Raw genomic sequence first — 20,590 nt, 5'->3', positions numbered from 1 at the left:
GACAAACCACCAAAATGGAGATGGTCTAGTTGAGTCCCTCAACTGCTGCTGCCTGCTGTCCTTCCTCAAGTTTTTACAGTGATTTGACTATATTGATGCCACCATAATAACTGGCAGACTGCATTTCTAGGTGAGCTTTTATTGGTTCCACAGGAAACCAGTAGAAACCAACAGAAACCAATAGGACCAAAAGAACACCCTGTTGGCTCCAATTTGCATGGGTTCCCTGAAACTAACAAAAACCAACAAACCAACAGGACCAATATGACCAATTAGACACCCTGCTGGTTTGAAGTCTTTGGGTATCTATTGGATTTCTGATAGTGTTTATAGGTAAGAAATTAACTGCATACATACTTCTGGATGGAGTTTCTACTTTGTCTAACATGAAACCAAAAAGAACCAACAAAGCCAATAGAAACCAGTACGAGCTTCTTGTGGGAGTCTTTAAGATTTTTGACCTGGGAAGGACAGGGTTTTACAGCTGCTCAAGTGTTATGAGGAGCCAATGTTGAAGGATATCATATGATCTGACGGAAGCAGCATAATAAACAAATCAGAAGTAAAGTCTTGAAAGCCACCAGAGGATGTGCCTTGAGTAAAAAGATTTCAATGTTTGCCATGATAACTCTGCACAACATGATTCAGGACTGAGACAAAACTGTTTGCAGCTTTGGCGTCCATCTTCATAGTCAGGATAATATTGTCAAGTGCATCATCAAGTGCTTCCATTAGTCTTTTTACAAGGTCTCACTGGCTTGGTTTATATCCAACAATATCACATGACTAAAATGAGACTGATCAAGATACTCTTGTTAAACACTTAGGCCTGCAGGTGGAGATAGCCACTGGACCCTTGCGGTGTTGGTTTGGATTTCTTAATATAACCTTTGTTTCTGATGCAAATTCTCTACCAAGGTGGTAGTGGCCAATTTGTAATTGAACCAGTCCTATGATTATAGCCTAGTATGCAAATTTCACGCAAACAAACTTTTTTTTTTCTTCAAAATGGTGGCTTCTTCCAGTGCTCTAACTGCAAATTACACAGAAGATATTTTTCTCAAGTTTTAGTTGCCATTTTCTCTGAACCCTTGATTACTGAACCTGATGGAGAGAACCGCGCACTATCCATTCAGAATGTGCCACAGCAAAGGATCAGGCGCCATGCCACAGATTGCCCATCTTACCCCACAACTGACAAACCTGACATTACTTCACCTTCTTGACAACACAGCACCTATCTACTTCATGCTAATCTGCTTGGCACAGTCACCCACTCTCTTGTCAGGTCTTTGCAGAGCCACAAGACGTCACCACTGAAGTGTGCACCATTTTCTCTGTTGACATTGCTTCTGATGTACAGTGCCTCAAGTCTGTCACATGGACCCATCAGGTTTGTACCACCACAGCTACTGATGACAACATGAGTACCCTTATCAACACCACCGAGTCTGGTCACCCCGATTCTCACCATGCCTTCCCTGCAGCCCTTCACTGTTGATGGTGTAGCCCTCTACAAAGACCACAGAGTTATATCCCCAATCACCAACCTCCGCATGTGGTGTAGTCTATGGAATCGCCTTAAACCTTCAAATCCCAACATGCCATCAACCATATCTCTCATCATCATCCTACCTATTCCAGTGCCTCTGTGTGGATTTTCTTTGCTGCAAGGTTGTGGTTTATCTTTATTTCAACTAGCCTATCACTGAGAGGCCACTAATGGCACTGAGGAACTCATCAATTGCCCAAGATGGTGGTGTTTCTCAACAATTTGCCTCGAGACCTCTATAAGTTTTTAGTTTTCTCTGCACATCAAAAATACATTTAATCCTGTTCCTTGCAAAAGTCTTGGATTAGTGAGAGGATTCTAATAACTCTTCTGCTGCATTTCCTTTCTTCCTCAGAAACTGCATACATTGTCAGCTCTGTCAGCCATTAATTGAGGATTATCAGCTGGAAGCAATATACTCTTGAACTTGATCACTGATCTGCATTAACTCAACACCCTAGAAAGGGGTGTCTATGCAGTGATATCTGTAAGTGTTTATTGATACTCTTTTTATTAACTCATTCCTGCTGTAGTTCTCTGAGATCCTTCAAGGCCCCAAAACAAGATTATTTTTTTTTTCACAACGACAAAGAATCAACAGGTTGGCAATCTGCCTGTGCATATCCAGTCAAGCAGTAAATGTACATCTTCTTTTTACGGTCAACTGCATGTGGCATCGAGCAATGGGAAATATAGATCGGATGTGAGATTATGAATAGAGTATGTGCTGATGGGCTCGTAAACTCTTTTCTTACACACCATAAAGACACCCCGAATGGGGTCAGCGAAAGTCAAAATCTTGTGAGCTCAGCCTCATTTGCTACGGACATCTTAATACTAATTCTATAGCAAATCAAGTGCACTTCTATGTTAGAAAAGGTAAATTAGACTAAAATACACATAGTTTTCATACAGAAAAAGAACAGATATCGATAGCAAAAACTCTCATCTTTTAATTAAAGTCATTTTGTCAGAACAAAATAAGTCATTTAAGGGTCATTCTTAGCTAAGTGTATATATTTGGCCTTACAAATTATTGAAAGTATATTTTTGGCCTACAAATTATTGAAAGAAAAAATGTCTCAGAAATGGAAAATCTTTCATAAAGTGAGAAAATCAGAATGAATGTTGACTTCATTTAATACTGGCGCAATCTTTATGGGGTGTTTCCTCATTTAAAATAACTTTCAATTTTTAGTGTTGCAGTAAAAAATATATGCAAAATGTGACGTGACGGAGATGACGTGACAGAGATGACATCTAATATGGCATAAACAAATTTAAGGATAGATATTTAATCCAACTGAACAAAAAAAAAATAGCAGTGGTTAAACGTCTTCCAATATGATTAACACTAGATACATTTTTAATACCACTTCATTGTTATTTTGTAATAAAGAAAAAAATTCCCTCAACGTCATCTCCATCACTTTTCGTGACGGAGATGACATGACGGAGATGACGGGTCCAACAATTAATGGCCTCATATCATCTTCCTAATCCATTCACCTGCGGTAAGAACTGTGTGTACTGGTAGAAAGTATGAACTTCTCTCCCATTATGCCACCAAAATTATAAGTTAATTTGATTTGGTATGTAATCTTGCGTGTTCAGAGATGACGCTGAATAAAGGTACAACCTGGCTTTTGTCACAAATTTCAAAAAAAATTGTAACTTTCTTGATTAAAATAGTGGAAAAACCAGGTGAGTTCTTCAACTTCAGCATGTAACTGTCATGTAGCACTAAAATCGATACTTGGGTACCCGACATTTTTCGTTAATGGTGCCCTAAATGTTTGTGATGGAGATGACGCAAAATGGCGGGACACACAATTTAGAATTATTAATTTCATTTTTTCTAAAATCGTTTGATATTAGTATATCTTATGCTAATATTTTAAAAGTACGCTCTGAAATGCAATAAACAAGCATTTAAAAACGTTTCAACATGCTTCCATCTTGAAATGCAACACAAGGATATTTATTTGTAGTACCATCGGGACATGGGGTTTTCAGTGGTACGGATACGGGAAAATTAAAATAATAGGTCAGGATAAACAATTCATCCCCTTTTTGTATGTTATCTTAATTATATGAATGTAAGTCATTGTAAACAGAACAGAAAGTAATGAAATGACCTTTTATTTTTGTACATATTACCTTTAATCTAGTGGGACACAGAAATATACACTTAGCGAAGAATTACCCATAAACATGAGTTAAGACCCCGAATGCAGACACTCCGATCTGTCTACATTTTGGGAACCTTGTATAACCAGGTTCCCATAAGAACAGGTTCACTATTCATGTGTATAATGCCATTTCAAGGAAAAAATGCACCTAGGCAAATATTCAGACATGCATGCATCACACTGTACTTGAGTTCACACACAATATGGCAAGTTTTAGCAATACACGCGTGAACCAACACAGAATCTAAGATGCAGATCAAGCCTTTCCTGTTACACTTACCTGTGATTACTGCATTATCCTTGAAGTTTTGTAATGTATCTCTGCCAAACGAGTCATCTCCAACCTCAGACACGGCATAAGAAAAAGCACGAAATTCTTTTTAAATTCAAATTCAGGTTAAACATCAAAATGATTTGCACATCACTCAAAGTGGTACTTTGTATATATCATCATCATTGATTTAAAGGGATGGTACAGTATTGGTGGAGATGAGAATTGGGCTTTTAACTTTTTGCAAAATACCAAGAAAGCACTTATGATATAGTACAGAGCATACCATTTTAAGAGGAATTCAAAGTTTATTTGATGAAAATCGGGTTTGGAATGACTGAAACATCCAAAAACAAAGTAAAACAAAGCGATCGTAATAAGTGTGGGTCCCACATTTTATTAGAATCGCTCTTTTTTAGATATCTCAGCCATTTCAAAACCAATTTTCATCAAATAAACATTAAATTCCTCATAGTATTCCATGCTCTTTCATATTTCATAAGAGGTTTCTCATTATCTCACCAAAAAATGTTAGAAACCTGAAATTAGGTCTCAAACAAAACTATACGATCCCTTTAAGAAACATAACAGTGGATTATCATGAAATACAAACCCTATCAATAACTAAAAAAAAAAAGATAGGCAGATAGATGAGAATGGTGCTTGATTGTAAACAAATGTAATGTACTGGCAAATCTCTCAACCTCATAGTTATTGCACTTTCAACAAATAGAGCTCTATAAAACAGAATGCTTTTAGTTATGTTCAGACAACAAGCCCTATAACCTCGAGGTTAGGAAACCTCGAGGTTTAGCTCTTGCCCCCTAACTTCGACGTGTGTCCACACGACCAATCTTAACCTCGAGGTTACGAAACCTCGAGGTGTACATTCCTTCCCCTTTGAGTGCGTTGATTTTTGTGTCCACACGGTGCTTAACTATAAGTGGGGACCCCCTGCGGCTCGTGGTTAGAGCGCTAACTATAAGATTTCTCGTGGCTCTTAACATCGAGCTAACCTCGAGGTTAGCTAACTACAAGTGCGTCTTCACGGTCCCTAACTACAAGCTCAAACCTTGAGGTTTCCTAACCTCGAGGTTAAGGCTTGTCGTCTGAACGTATCTTATAAAATCAGGATCAAACCTAATTGATATTCAGTTCAGCAAAATGTTTTCTGGGAGTGATTATTAGTACTCAAGAGCATTTTCTGGTATTTTTTTCATCTCACCAGGAGGTTTTCTATCCAAAACCAGATGGTACATTGATTTTCATCCTGTGGTCATCTTCCGGTCACTGCTTAGAGATACAAAGTTCACACATTTATGGTGCTTTTCATTCTTCAGTCGACACAATGCCATTTGAGACCAATTATTGTAAAGTAAGAAATATTAATGGCATGAAATTCTTGCAAATTGGAGCTAACAACGTTTTTTGCAGCATAAAATTTGTGTGAATTGCCACTGGCGTCCAATGCATTATGGTGTAGACATGAACTTTTGCGTGCATTTTAATTCCACAAATCTTGGCTCTCGCAAATTTCACAAAATCAAAATGCATGCACAAATTTCTGGTTTTACAGTATATAAGCTAAGAGCAAACACTTCGATCCAAAACCAATTGTATGACATGACAACACTAACGGCAAACTAGTTCCAAAGACACAGAAATACTAACCATGTACGGTTTTGTTCAAAATCTTTGTAACTTAATTTACAAGTAATTCTTTGAAAGGGTCATTAATACACACTGGGCACATAACCTCCAAATATCTGAATTTTGGTAGAAAATCACAAATCAATATAAGGTAAACTTGATAGTTTCAATCATTTACTATAAAGCATTTTAACAAAATTCTGAAAATGGTACCATTTAACAGTTTGAAATACTTACTGTATATTTTCAAATGTTCTCAAAAGCAAGTGAATTCATCATCATGATTGAAATAAAACTGGTGCTCAAAACATCTTTTCCAAAGTGAATTACCTCTGGTAAGCGTAAACATTTTAATAGATAGTACCCTGTACACATATACTCTGTACAATGACACAAGAGATGTCTACATAGGGAGAAAAAAATAAATGCAACCTTTCTCATATTTACTCAGTTCAAAGTCACAACACTCGTGAGTCATACAGCCCATGAGTCGAAGGCCCATAAGCTCAACACTAGGCAAATAAGGCCCACGAGTTTGACGCTCCACAAACTAGGCCCACGAGTCCAATACTCATTACATCACAGGGCTTAAAGTATGCAATGTTGGTCTTGGGGCCTTTTTGTCTAGTGTTGGACTTGTGGGCCTTGTTTGCCTATTGTTAGACTCATGGGCTTTATTTGCCTAGTGTCAAGCTCATGGGAAGTCTGACTCATGGGCTCTACAACTCATGGACCTTTCTTCCCTGTTGAGTTTGAGATGACTCCATCTTGTCTAATCAGGCTCTCACTACAAGCCAAAGACCCTGGTTTTAACATTTTGGCCCGAATTCACGAAGGTGGTACAAATGAAACCATGGTTTAAACCATGGACAAAAACCATGATGCGCCAAGTGTCGCACAGAATATTTCGTTACGAAATTGGTCATTTCGTCGACAAAATGACCGTTTCGTTAACGAAATTATCATTTCGTGGACGAAATGTTCATTTGGTTACAAAACATTGTCATTTCGTTACAAAATAATCATTTCACCGATGAAATTACTGATTTCGTAACGAAATATTCCATGCCACAGTTGGCGCTCCATGGTTTTTGTCCATGGTTTAAACCATGGTTTTATTTGTACCACCTTCGTGAATTCGGGCCATTATGTGCAAACCCATACCTGACTGCACACAGGGCTATTTAAAAACAGAGAGATTAGGGAAAGGCAGATCTCTGCATACCAAGCATTTTTTGAGTGGGGAAGGTAACATACTTGCCAACTCTAATGCTTTGGGCGGTAGACTACCGCTTTTTAGAGGTTTTGACCTGCTACCGATTTTCTCTTCTGATCTACTGATTTTGTAGCAAACCTACCATAAAATGAAATGGAAGTCATATTTTCCCTTCATTGTGCGTTGATTCCCTAAAATAAGCTAGTAAATAGAATAATAATAATAATTTTAAGGAACTCGTTCCTCAAAAACGCCATACTGGTATTCAGCCTTCTAATATGCACACATGTATGCACACTGCAGTGGGGCACTAGTCTCTATCATATCTACGTGCGTGCAGGACTTACTGTACACGTGTACGTGTAGCTAGAACCACACGTAATAGTAATGTTTTGGTAGCTCACGTTCTGCAAGAGTGAATGCTACGAATGGAAACCCTCCCAAACACTGCAGAAGAGAGCAAAATCTGCCACGTACGGGAATCTCACAGCCAGGTCATCTGCTGATTAATTTAGATTTGGTGAGGACAACATTATGTCTTATTCATCAAACTAGCTCCACAATAGAAAGTACACTGTAAGAGGATAAATTATTTGCCAATATGTTTGATTACTTTTTCACATATGCTTAGCCTACCAAAATTTATTTACTAATATGTCTGATTTTATTTTTATATGCATAGTCTACAAAATAGTTCATAGATTTACAATGTAAATCTATGAACTAACATGGATTATATGTTTTTTTATCAATACCAAGAACCCTTTAAAAAGGTTAAAAAAACATGCACCAAATCTCCTATTTTGATATTGAAAAACAAAAAAAGTCCACACTGTGGGAAGGGGGGACACCCCCCTCCCACACCCTTCCCCCCCCCCCCCCCTCGCGCGCAAGTGTGCTCGGGCTTGGTCGCTTCGCTCCCTCGCAAAATCTACCTCTTCAGGATTTCAAAATGTTGGCAAGTATGAGGTCACCCCAGCGAAACCAGCAAAAATTCTTCAGTCCCACCAATTCTCAGTAGCGGCAATACCCAGGTGCTGTACGGCAAGCAGCGTTGTCAGATGCATTATGGGATAGCTCGGGGGACAAAGTTGCATTAGTTTTAGCTTCAAATGCATTCAGGTCATGTTCCATCTTAATCCAGGGCTATTTTTGTTGAAGATTTCTTTGCTTTCCATCATGTGACCATCACACGGAAGCCTCACAGTAGCAAATCATGACTCTAGTGAACGCAAATCAGTAAAATTTAGAAGTTTTTTAAAGTCTTTTTAGTTTTAGTCTGAAAGAAGAAAAATAGCAGCAACAAAAGAAAAGCAGATGAAACACACAAGACAACAGGAAGCGACAATGCTCTAAAGGAATCCCACAGTGCATTTGTGATAGGGCTCTGCAGCATGTTCTGAAGTTTTCTGCACATTGGCGATACCGAGAATTGCTTTCTACTCCAGCATGACCACAGCAATATTAACACATTAAACGATTATAATTTCATTGCACCTTAAAAGCAGAGTTCCCACCACAGGGCTTACTGATATTTGGTTGTTTACTGCATTATTCCAAATTTGAAACCTTTAGAATATTATTGCACGTCACAGCAAATTTACAGATCCAAAATCTAATTAGCAACTACATCATTAACAGGGTACCACGAATAATAACACTGCAGCCAACAGCGTGGGTGGCCATGAAGGCTTGTTGACACAAATCACAAATATCACACACACACATCAACAACAACAAAAAACTAAACTGAAGCAATCATTATTAAAGGACAAGTTCACCTTCATGGACATGTGGATTGAGTAAATACAGCAATATTAGTAGAACACATCAGCGAGAGTTTGAAGAAAATCGAATAATCTGTTCAAAATTATGAATTTTTGAAGTTTCTGCTCAGTCACTGCTGGATGAGAAGAGTACTACAGCTTGTGATGTCACATGTGTACAATGATGATATAAAAAGAAAATTCACCATATTTTCACTTTTCTCGCATAATAAAACACTTGACTTCCCTCTTTCAGAAGGCAGGTGGAATGATACTACCCTTAACGTACGTCAGTGACAAGTCGAGGAAATGCAAAATAAAGAAAATTCAACATATTTTTACTCTTCTCACATAATAAAAGAACACTGACCTCCCTCTTTCAGAAGGCAGGTGGTATAATATTACTCTTAACATACATCAGTGACAAGTCAAGGAAATGTAAACTTTTTTTCCAAAAGTAAAATTTTTGAAATTATCTTTATATTTTCTTTATATTGTTCTATGCATGTGACATCATACACTGTAGTAGTCTTCTCATCCAGCAGTGACTGCGCAGATACCTTACAAATTTACAATATTTGAACGGATTGTCCATTTCTCCCCAAACTTGCACTGATGTGTTCTCATAATATTGCTGCATTCACTCAATCCACATGTATATGAAGGTGGACCTGCCCTTTAAATGCCTTTCATTTTAATACAATCATGCATGCAAACACCACTCTTCCATTGTAAGTAGGATATTAGCTCTGAAGCCTCTTTCACACAGGAGTATATGAGCAAAAACTTATTGGAATTTAGTTTTTGACAGTAATGATCCACCTGTCATTTTATGACTTTTTTTTCTCTCTGCTGCACAGGATACTGACAGATGCTCCATATTTCCAAAAATATAGGTACTGGCCTGATTTTATCGTCAGCTTCAGTGCATCTAAAAATGCCACTGAAAGTTAAAATACACTTGCAATGATTTTTTTTTTTAACTTATCACTATCTATGTCATATCCTCAACTTTATTGCTTTTTCATCTTCACCTTCTTTCCTTCTCTTCTTTTTCAGCGCTCCTATCTGATTTTTTAAAAATTCTTCTGACTCCTTTTTAAACAGTGTAAGCATCAAAAAAAAAAAAGGAAAAGGAAAAGGAAACGAGAAAGAAGAGTGGGTGAGAAATACAATGAGAGGAACAGAAGATGCAGGAAAAAAGTGAAAACAGAAGAAAAGGAAGTAGCAAACACAGGAGACCCAAGTAAATATGAAGAACAAATTGATGATGATAATACAAAAATGATGAAGAAAATGAGGGCAGCAAATAAAACATAAAAAAGTCGCACAAACATGCACAGAGAATGAAAGAAATATCAATGACTGATCTAGTACTCTCCAGACTTCAGACAATTCACTTTCAATGAACTGCAGTTGGAGCTACTGCACAGTTGGAACAACAATGGGCATTCTCAAAGGAAAACTTGCAGAATATTGGCAAAAGATTCCCATAAATTTCACAACCTGATTCCATTATTTCTACGGTCCAGAAAAATACTGTAGGAATACACATTTTTTTTTCTCAGACTTATAGTCCCTATAGACACAGGTAGGAGATGTATGGTTTGCATTAGAAAATTAAATATGTCCTTCAAAAAAATATGCTTTCTATACCCTGTCTACGTGAAATCTACTTTTATATGTAACAATATATTCCATCATGCACTTAGTTCTGCAGTCTTTATCAGCAGTGGAATGAATGATATTAATTCATTGGCAGTTTCTCTTTGAACATCTACCTGCATTACTGAGCAAAGGGAGCAATCTACTGAATGTGACATTCAATTAACAAAGACTGATAATAACTGACAGATTACAAGAGACCAAGCAGGTCTAGTACTGACCTCTGATGAATTGCAAGTTCATCTTCAACACCTACTTGCAGAGTGTTACCTAAGAAAAACATGTTGGGGCCTCCATAGGGGCAATGGGTCCATTTGTATCTAACTAGTGACAATAGTTGCCAAGTTTCAAGAAAATCTGACCATGATGCATTTTCAAAAAGATGATCAAAACGTTAAGCCCCAAATTTCATCCTGGCCCTAGGGGAAGGCATTGCTTGGATCTGAAATAAAACCCCAAAAATGAAAACAAAAAAATGAAATAAAATAAAAAATTTAAAGTGCACTCACCAATGTATTTACTCACACACAGCACTTGATAATTTCTGGTTCTAATGACAGGTATGTCTTTAAAAAAAAAAAAAAAAAAAAAAAAAAAATCTAATTCTGGTATTTTGGTGCGACCAACCTGGGGCCCCCAGGTGCTCATGGTGCCTGTTTGAATTATCACCTGCCCAGTTTGGTGAAAACTTGATTATCATTTTTACAAGATGATGAAAGTGTAAGAAATTGGACCCTAATATGGTACTGGCACCAAGGGGGCCACCTCTGGATCTGCCACAGACAAACTTGAAAATACACTCACTAAAATTTGGGTGCTCTGGTGGAGGACATGGCACCCATTTGTTCAATGTTCTATCACCCTGGTGATAACACCTGTCAAGTTTACTGACAAATTTGACAATCTGCTTTCAAGAAAATCAAAATGTGAAAAGTGGCCTCTTCTTTGTCCCCCCTCCACTTCACCCCATGAGGGGCATAATTCAACATGAACAACCTTGAAACTGCGCAAACAAACATATTTACTTATAGCATTTTAGCTCTATCATTTGTGGTTTTGTAGAATATATATATATATAGAATAGCAATGGATGCCGGCCAAGTTTGGTTAAAATTCAACTGTGCATTATTAAGAAGATGACAATTTGACAAGATGGCCTTTAAACTGCTACCCCCACCCCTTTATATATAATACACACACAGGACCTTGAGGGGGACACCCCTGGATTTGACATGAACAAACTTGAAAGTGAAACTACATTAAACAATATTAAATGGGTTAGTCAAATACCGGTTAGTGATTGGCTAAACACAGTCACGTCATGGAGGCACATTCGTTATGTTCACCCATGGGCGAACATTTTTGTAATGTTCTCCCATGGGAAAACATTTTCATGTAACAAATGACAGAAGGCCTAGGACCACGCGTGCGCGCACAGAGAATTTGGCTCTGCAACATGAGAGCGAGCGATCGATATCGAGTGCATTGTGCTGGTGGTTGACGTTGACGTATTTGACGTATTTGACGAACCCATATAATATAACAGATGATGACTTTTGTTGTCAGGAACATGTACCAAACGTTCCACCCTCATGGTTTGAAATGCTATTTCGGGAGGCTATAAGTCCTCGACTTCGGTATATTCCCTCCCCCGCCAGTCATCATCTATAATGTACTTGATATTTTTAACATAAAATTACCTCTGTCACATTTGGTTCCAGTGAAGATTTGTAAAGATCCCTCAATTTTCAGGGATTTGGGGCTCGCTGGGGGCCCCAGGGGAGCTTTGTGCCAATTTGAACAAATTGTGATCCTACCACCCCAAGGGATGCTACCTGCCAAGTTTAGTGAAAATGTGTTGTGGGGTGCTCTAAAGAAGAAAAATGGTACAAATTGAAGGGGGGTGGGGCAAAAAAGAAATTGCACAAGATGCCAGGTGTCAGAACCAGGCATGCTGGACAGCCAGCACATGGAGTGTGTCGATCCTGCTCCGACGAGCCCCGATTGGAGGAGGAGGAGGAGAAGAGGGAAGGCATCCCAGGGTTTGGACTCACCTTGCCAACCATTGCCGTCCGGGCTCCTAGGCGTGCAGCCATCACACACTGATTTGCCCCTTTGCCTCCAAACCCAGTACTGAATCTATGGCCATGGATGGTCTCTCCTGCCCTCGGAAACCGTGATACATAGCTGTACAATGGATAGAGACAGAAAGAAATATATTCAAAGTAACAAGGAAAAGTAGAAATTACGCGGTGCATAAAATATGTCCCCGCCGGAAGTAGCATTTAGTAGCAAAATGTACAATATCGGTAAAAAATCAAGGTCAAAGGTCAAAGAAGTCAAAGGTCAAAATTCTGTGTAGAAGTTTTGAAGCCCTCTCCTAGTGCCATCACAAAAAGCACACAGAATCAAAAAGCGGGTTAGAAATGGCAAAGGAGTAGCATTTTGTAGCCAATGTACAATATAGGTCAAAAATCAAGGTCAAAGAAGTCAAGGGTCAAAATTCTGTGTAGAAGTTTTGAAGCCCTCACCTAGTGCCATCACATAAAGCAAACGGAAGTGAAATTGGGTTAGAAATGGCAAAGGAGTAGCATTTTGTAGCAAAATGTACACTGCAGGTCAAAAATCAAGGTCAAAGGTCAAAGAAGTCAAAGGTCAAAATTCTGTGTAGAAGTTTTGAAGCCCTCACCTAGTGCCATCACATAAAGCAAAACGGAATCGAAATCGGGTTAGAAATGGCGAAGGAGTAGCATATTGTAGCAAAATGTACAATATAGACCTGTCAAAAATCAAGGTCAAAGGTCAAAGAAGTCAAAGGTCAAAATTCTGTGTAAAAGTTTTGAAGCCCTCACCTAGTGCCGTCACACAAAGCAAACGGAATCGAAATCGGGTTAGAAATGGCGAAGGAGTAGCATTTTGTAGCCAATGTAGCGTAGGTAAAAAATCAAGGTCAAAGGTCAAAGAAGTCAAAGGTCAAAATTCTGTGTACAAGTTTTGAAGCCCTCACCTAGTGCCATCACATAAAGCAAACGGAATCGAAATCTGGTTAGAAATGGCGAAGGAGTAGCATTTTGAAGCAAAATGTACAATATAGGTCAAAGGTCAAGGTCAAAGGTCACAACTGAAATTCTGTGTAGAAGTTTCAAAGCTCCCATGTAGTGCTATCATATAAAGCAAACAGAATCAAAATTGGCTCATAAATGACAGAGAAGTAGCAAATTGAACATTTTGATCACAAACAGACGCACAGACGGACGGACGGACAGACGGACGGACACACGGACACACACACGTACGGAGCCCATTTCATAGTCCCCTGCTCGAACTCGTTCGGCGGGACAAAAAATAGAATGATGGAGATACATAAATAGATAGAAAGATATATAAATAGATATATGAGAGATACAGAGAAAGATATACAAATAGATATAATATGAGAGACAGAGAGAGATAAGTCTATACAAATTTCAGTCTTTTTGAGACATGTTTTGACAAACAATGGGGTTTATAATACATGTAACACTAGGAACCACTCAGTGGTGCAATTTAACCCTCAGATGTTTTGCACACTACCAGTAGCTTTCCGGAAAATGGATATATTTGCATTTGTTAATTTCTCCCTATACATCTTGGTCTATTTCAATAATTTCCACAAGGAATGGTTGGGCAATTCACTTGCTCTTGGTGGGGTGGATATGATACAAATTTTCCCAAGATACCAATGCCAAAACACAATGTCAGAAAACATGCTGGAAAAACATACTTGTTACATGAAGATCACTATCCTTTTTCTTTCTCTGCCTCACCAGAGGCAAAAGTCCTTTAATTTCCTGTCCAACAACTCCTATTTTCTGCTTGGACGCTTAATTTGAAATGAAAAATAGTGTAGAAGCATTGGATCTGGGATGTGTGTAAAGTATAAACACAAAAACATTCCGTGTTTAAAGTATAAACACAAAAACATTCCATTGAGAATGTCTGCATAGCATGCAACCCTCATGCATGCAAACAGTTTTTGTGCAAAGATGTCACTGACCTGGTGATAGCAGATAGCAGATTGTGGGTGTGAGAACAGTACATGTACATGTGTATACTTTTGTGTGTGATCATACTGAAAAAAAAAGCTGGTTACAAATGCAACTTGTATGACTTGTTGTTGTTGTGTTTTTAAAGAAAAAAGAGACAGGAAAAAATGGGGCCCTATTGAAAAAAAAAACCCATAATTTGTCCCAGACAATACTGGCATAAATCAAGCATAATAAATCTTAAAGGTATCAGACATGAATATTAGATGAACCATATAATGCCTCCACAATGGAGCTCATATTGGAAGTCTCCACAAGGGAGCTCATTAAGTCTCCACGAGGGAGCTCGTAAAGTCTCCACGAGGGAGCTCATATGCATATTGGAAGTCTCCGCAAGGGAGTTCATATGAAATAACTCCACAAAGGAGCTTATGCAAAGTTTAATTATTACAATAATATTATGACTTGGTAGTCACACTTTGTTTTGCAAACTATTTGCAAGGGTACATACAGACCTATGTACATATATCCAGTGGAATTATGCACTCATAATTGAGGTGAATTATATGTTGCAAATACTCTCAGCTAATAATCTGGACCAAACTATTCTTGCGCACTATTACCTAAGGGGGGTGGGGGGGGGGGGGGGTGGAGGGGAGCTCCAGGAGGCATGTGTCCAAGAATTCTATCACACTGGCCATGATACTTGCTACTTTTGTATCTAAAAAAAAAAAAAAAAAAAAAAAATGACCAAGCGTTTTTAATAGGAAGATCAAAGTGTAAATTTCCAGATCACTTTATGTCATTACAGCTAAACTCATACTTGCCAATATTTTCATTTGAGAAATTAAAAGTGGAAGAATCCAGGCTTCCTGCACAAGCAGCGCTAGCTTTACATCTCTCAAAAGCGGAAGTCTACCGCCAAAAGCGGTAGAGTTGGTAAGTAGGTAAACCTATTTGGCCTACTCCACATTCCTGATCCAAGCGAGCATGGTATGACACTATCATGCATTAATCATCACACGATAACTCGTTAAGTATGTATGACTATGAGGCATGTATGATCTCTAGAAAGTCCCATAGATTAAAAAATAACCTCACACCAGCTGATGATTCCCTACACCCCCCCCCCCCCCCCTTTTCCAAGAATCTGCCCCTCATAACTCAGGAGAGTATCTGCAAAATCTGCTAATTTTAATAATGGAGTATTGACGTGATCAGGGACGCCTCCTAATTTTCATAATGGATAGTGAATTGATCAGGGACCAGGGTCCCGTTGCATAAAACTTTTATAGCAACCTTAAAAAATTCAGGTTGGGATTTGCCCAACCTGAATTTTTTAAGGTTGCCAACATAAGAATGTAAAATCCGTTGCATAAAAACTCTGGTTGGGAGCTTCCAACCAGAATTTTGTGATTTCAACCGGAAAAAAATCCGGTTGGAGTTTTATGCAACGGGCCCCTGACTCCCTTTTCACTGTACAAGTGACTTATCCATGTTGCTGAACATGCACTTCATCAGTCACTTCAGCCAAAACAACCCCATAAAACAGGCAAGCAAAAACATACTTAACAGGTGGATCATCCTTATCCCTTTTCTACCTTCGCTTCTGTACCAGAGGCAAAAGTGCAACCACTATTATTGATGTCCAACTACCCTTATATGCTGTTTGAATGCTAACTGCAAGGGAAAGAATATCCAATGTAAAAGCACTGGATCTAGAATGTATCTTTTTTTTTGAATTAAAGGAGAAGTTCACCTTAAAGGGATCGTATACACGTGTAGTTGTGGTTGAGATCTAACTTTGGATTTCTAACATTTTTTAGTGAGATAATGAAAAACCTCTTGTGAAATATGAAAGAGAATGCACCCGTAGCAACATCAGCTCATGTATAATATTTGGGGGAAAAAAATACATCTTGAATCAACTTCTATGCAAGAAAACTGCACAGAAAAGATACTTTGTGTAGCAGTGGTAGAGAAAAATGCATCGCATATTGGGATGCGATACCAGGAAAATTACTAGTATTCCCTACTCATATAATTGGGTGAATCAATCTTTGAGTCTAGAAACTCTGTCCCTGAAGAATTATGGGGAGTGGGGGGGGGGGGGGGGAACTATGGTATATAACTTGATGATGGGTGCAACCGTGCATGCAATGGAAATTTGTAAGAAGGGATTCAAGCCCAATATGATGCATGCAGCAGAAACCTGCTAACATGTGGCTATGCACACAGCTGCATGTGCTCCAATCAAACCAAGGTGCCATGACTCCAGATAAAGGGAACATGTGGATGCCGATGGAAAATGGCTCAGACATGGGCAATGGTGTACACTAAATTACTATGAAGTTACCCAGTGTGACCTTTATCACATGTAGGATCAACAACAACAAGTCCTATAAAAGGTCCCATTATATCATACACAGTGCTGTCGCGAAGTGAGAGGCGATCACTTCGCACAACGTTTGTTTGGATCAAACTGAGGTCCTGCATGAAGCTAGCTCGACCAGTAACTGCGGCTACCCCCATCACGCTCCCACAGTATAACTGTGCACAAGGAGCGCCCCGGGGTTAGCTCGACCTGATGCTGTGCGACACTTGTGTACAGCAACAGGGCTGTGTATAGCATGAAGCAAGCCCAGACTCCCAGCCAGGGCCCATACGGTATATGACTCTTCTTGGTATATTCAATGCCATGAGGTAATGTTGAGTACCATATGATGCCAAATGAACAAAGGTGGGTTTGTATCTGGCTGTCGGGGAAATGTTCCGCGGAGACTGCGTCTGGCTTCACGGATCCCCTCCTTAGGAGAGCGATAACATCAAAAAAATAAGACTCCTCCGGACAGACGGATCTTTCTGTCTAGTGACTACATGGCATTATTTTGGGAATATGAAACAAAAAGAGGGCAAGGTTTACCAACTAGACGTCTACAGCTAACCATTACTAATGGCATTAGAATACGCATTGTGTACAGCGTGTTTACTCTACTAGTATTCTTGATCTAGATTAGGTACATTCATAGACAATACCACTTAAACACTTTATTCTACTCAATCTAGTACGTACCAGGTAATATTTGTATGGTAAATTTACACCTGCAGATGTTGGTGGAACTGGGGTGGGAAGTGGAGTGGGATTTTAAAGAAATGCAAACAAAGCTAAAATTATAAAGCCATGAAATAAAGCCATGTGCTGTGCTGGAGTGCTCTGTATGTTGAAATTGCACACCAGGATGGAAGAACGCACGATTACGAGAGAGACACACCCCCTCGCCTCGGCCTCAATTGAAATGGCTAGATTTGTCTTACTCTTAAAACCACAACAAAATAAACATGATAGTACGAGAAAACTTATTCTCTAGTTACCTAATAAGGTCTGTGTTACAAGATCCTACGACAAGGACATCTACTTGACCTTGGCAGTTCTGGGGATCCATGCTTATTTGGATCAAATCCCTGCGGACAATCCACCACCGAACATGTGTATTGTACGGGGTCTGTGCGCAGCAAAAGTCTCCCAGCGGCTGGCCAAGAGCTACCAACGGAAAACGTTCCCGAGGTTTTCAACTGACAGCTCGCATTGAAGCCGCGATAGACGGCCGTACGCACACGGAGAACCACGCACACATGGGGCCCAGCAGAGAGAGTTTATAACAACCTCTCCACCAAAAATAACAACTGTCGATGTACAGGTCTATTGTTATTGTTGCAGTCGTTGTTGTTAACAGACATCAACCACGCTCGTGGTTCCATGATCAGTCTTTAGTAGGCAGTGTGGTGTGTACAGGTCAAAATGAATATTTTTTTTTTGTCATTAAAGCTGCATTATTGCAGTCGTTGGTTCACGTCACACAGTGACCACGTCTACTAAAATGGTACCATCACTTTTACTATTCAGTACCGGCGGAAGGGGGGGGGGGGAGTTTCTGTGAAGGCTTTGTTGTTGTTGTTGTTATTGTCGTTGTTGTTGTCGTTGTTGTTGTTGTTGTTGTTAGCTGATGAAACCCGGAAGTGGCAGAAGTGGCAGAGAGTGGGAGATCTCCCGTGGAATCAACTCTTACTTTTTGGGATCGTATGTTGAAAAAGTAATGTAGCACGAGAGAGCATCTGGAACCCTAGAGCTTGACCCCGGCCGCAAGGAACTTATTGCTTCGCGCTCGTGATGTGCATCAACTTGGAGTCTCCCGTTTTAGACGGGAGAATCTCCAGATCAGAATTTACGTGCTTGGGGTTGGAGTCTCTGAAGTGGCACCAGAAATACTGGGCCCCCATTTTTAAAAACATGTGGCGACGGCTATGGTCGGTCCTACTATTACAAAGTATGCATTTTCTTCTTGTTTCCTAGACAAATTCGAATATCTAATAAAAGTATGTCTAAGAAAAATAGGGTCAAAGGTCCAAAGCTTGTTGCAAAGTTGCATCTTTATAGATACGTGCTCATTGGTCTGAAAGGTGAAACGTTTCTGCAACACAAGGTGCAAATTTGAACCTATTTTTCTAAGAGCGTGTAACGTACCCACCTCCTCCCCCCCCCCATATACCAAACTATGATGGATATATGCCGTTGGGAGTAGTTTATCTTCAATTAACATAAAAATCAGCTTTGATCGACACGCCTTCTCGCTAAGGGATGATAGACGTTTCGAAGCCCCCCCCCCCCCCATCGCATTGTTACGGACCTGAATAATATTTGTTTATATAAACGGACATAAAAAGGCCTCTATTACAGTCGTTTATTTGTTAATAGTTAATTTCTTCAATACCTTCACTTTTTCGACGCCTGACGTAGTCCATGGGCAGGGCGTGCTCCACGTTTTCGAAAGTGTGTGGGGGCACTTCCGGGTTTCATCAGCTGCAAGCAAAAAAAAAAAAACAACAACAACAACAACAACAACAAAAACACACACACACACACAAATAAAACAAAAAGAACAACAAAAAAGAGGTCTTCAGCGCATAGAACAACTCAAATGCTTTATTCTATTTTCTTCTAGTGCCACTTCCGTGGTAAGGCTCCCCGCCCCCCCCCCGTTCCGCCGGTCCTGTAGTCTGTCTGTTTCCCAACGTAGGCCTATGTCTGAGACTTGACACGAGCAGCGGTTTCGTGTGTGTGCGTGTGTGTGTGTGTTTTTTTTTTCCTTGGAACGACCTCTGCGATAAAAAAAAAACACCTTTATCTTGTACTATCTGCTGAATTTAAAGCAGTTTGTTCATTGTTCATACTGTATAGGCATAAAATATTATACATAATCCCTATTATCTTCCAACCTTCCATAATACTATAACATCAGTGTTATTCCACTTACAAGCCTTTTTCTTTTTCATTCCCAATCAAAATCCTGGAATGCATGAGAATGTTTGAGACTATAACGCTTTACTCGGACAGCAGCAGTTTTTGTGTGATTTTTGTTACTGCAGGGTGAATGACCTCGAACCGCGCTTTCGTGTCGCTACTATAGGAATAGTTAAAACCCCTTAGGCCCTACATTTGAGAAGTAGGCCTATACAAGTAGAGGTTATCAAGACATATCCCTCTTGCATCGTAGTACATGTAATATTATTCGCAAGAGACCTAGTTTGCAAATATGCATGGATATTCATTGAGTTTTCGTATGTCATTAATTAGTTCTTGGGTTGAAAGGCATGAAGGGAAAGATGTTATTGTATTAGGCCTTTCTTGTACGGCAGAATAATTTTAAATTCATTTTGTGCAACTTCACCTACCGATATACAGAGGTAAGCCTATGATACACTTTGCGTTGATCCTTTTTGGGTGGAAACAGGTTAAGAATGAAAACAAGTGAATATTATGCCATGGGACACCATCGTTTTTTACGATTGAAATAGATATTCCAAGAAAGATTAAAGGATATAGAGAATCTCTGAACACTCTACAACACGTACTGCACGTCTAACTCTAAAATTTGAAATGATAAATCAACCTTTTAAAATAATGTTTGTCACTCTTCCAATCTTTCAAGTTACCGGTAACACTCAAAATGTTGGATTTTCTGAAATGGTAAATTTAATATTTGAGTACCAGGTACAATGTATATGAACACTCATTGTAACATTTTGAGTGTTAAATTTAACATTTTAACCAAAGGTCGGAGGAGTGACAACATTATCGCTAATTTATGCCATTTCATACTTTGGAGTAACTAACTTATCCCATGTCCCTATATTGTTATTATTTACTATGTAATTTGGAATTGATGTCCCTTTCAATGTCGATGTCCATAATAAA

The 20,590-nt window shown here is 39.1% G+C and overlaps 1 protein-coding gene across 1 annotated transcript in view; it reads right to left on the bottom strand.

Annotated features, from left to right (window-relative positions):
• Nucleotides 1-17,831, bottom strand: part of LOC140229602 (ribokinase-like) — a 34,668-nt gene extending 16,837 nt beyond the window's left edge. The window contains exons 1-3 of the mRNA XM_072309850.1: nucleotides 17,710-17,831; nucleotides 12,367-12,499; nucleotides 4,025-4,088 (exon numbers count right to left, since the gene is read on the bottom strand). Of these exons, the coding sequence (XP_072165951.1) occupies nucleotides 4,025-4,088; nucleotides 12,367-12,499; nucleotides 17,710-17,780 (268 nt within the window). The 5' untranslated portion in view covers nucleotides 17,781-17,831. The remainder of the gene's footprint in view (nucleotides 1-4,024; nucleotides 4,089-12,366; nucleotides 12,500-17,709) is intronic.
• Nucleotides 17,832-20,590: the final 2,759 nt, after the last annotated feature.

The sequence above is a fragment of the Diadema setosum genome, chromosome 1 (genome assembly GCF_964275005.1).
Source record: "Diadema setosum chromosome 1, eeDiaSeto1, whole genome shotgun sequence".
NCBI classification, from domain to species: Eukaryota; Metazoa; Echinodermata; class Echinoidea; order Diadematoida; family Diadematidae; genus Diadema; species Diadema setosum.
The sequence above is the reverse complement of the archived record's forward strand: the minus strand, read 5'-3'. Positions and strand labels throughout refer to the sequence as shown.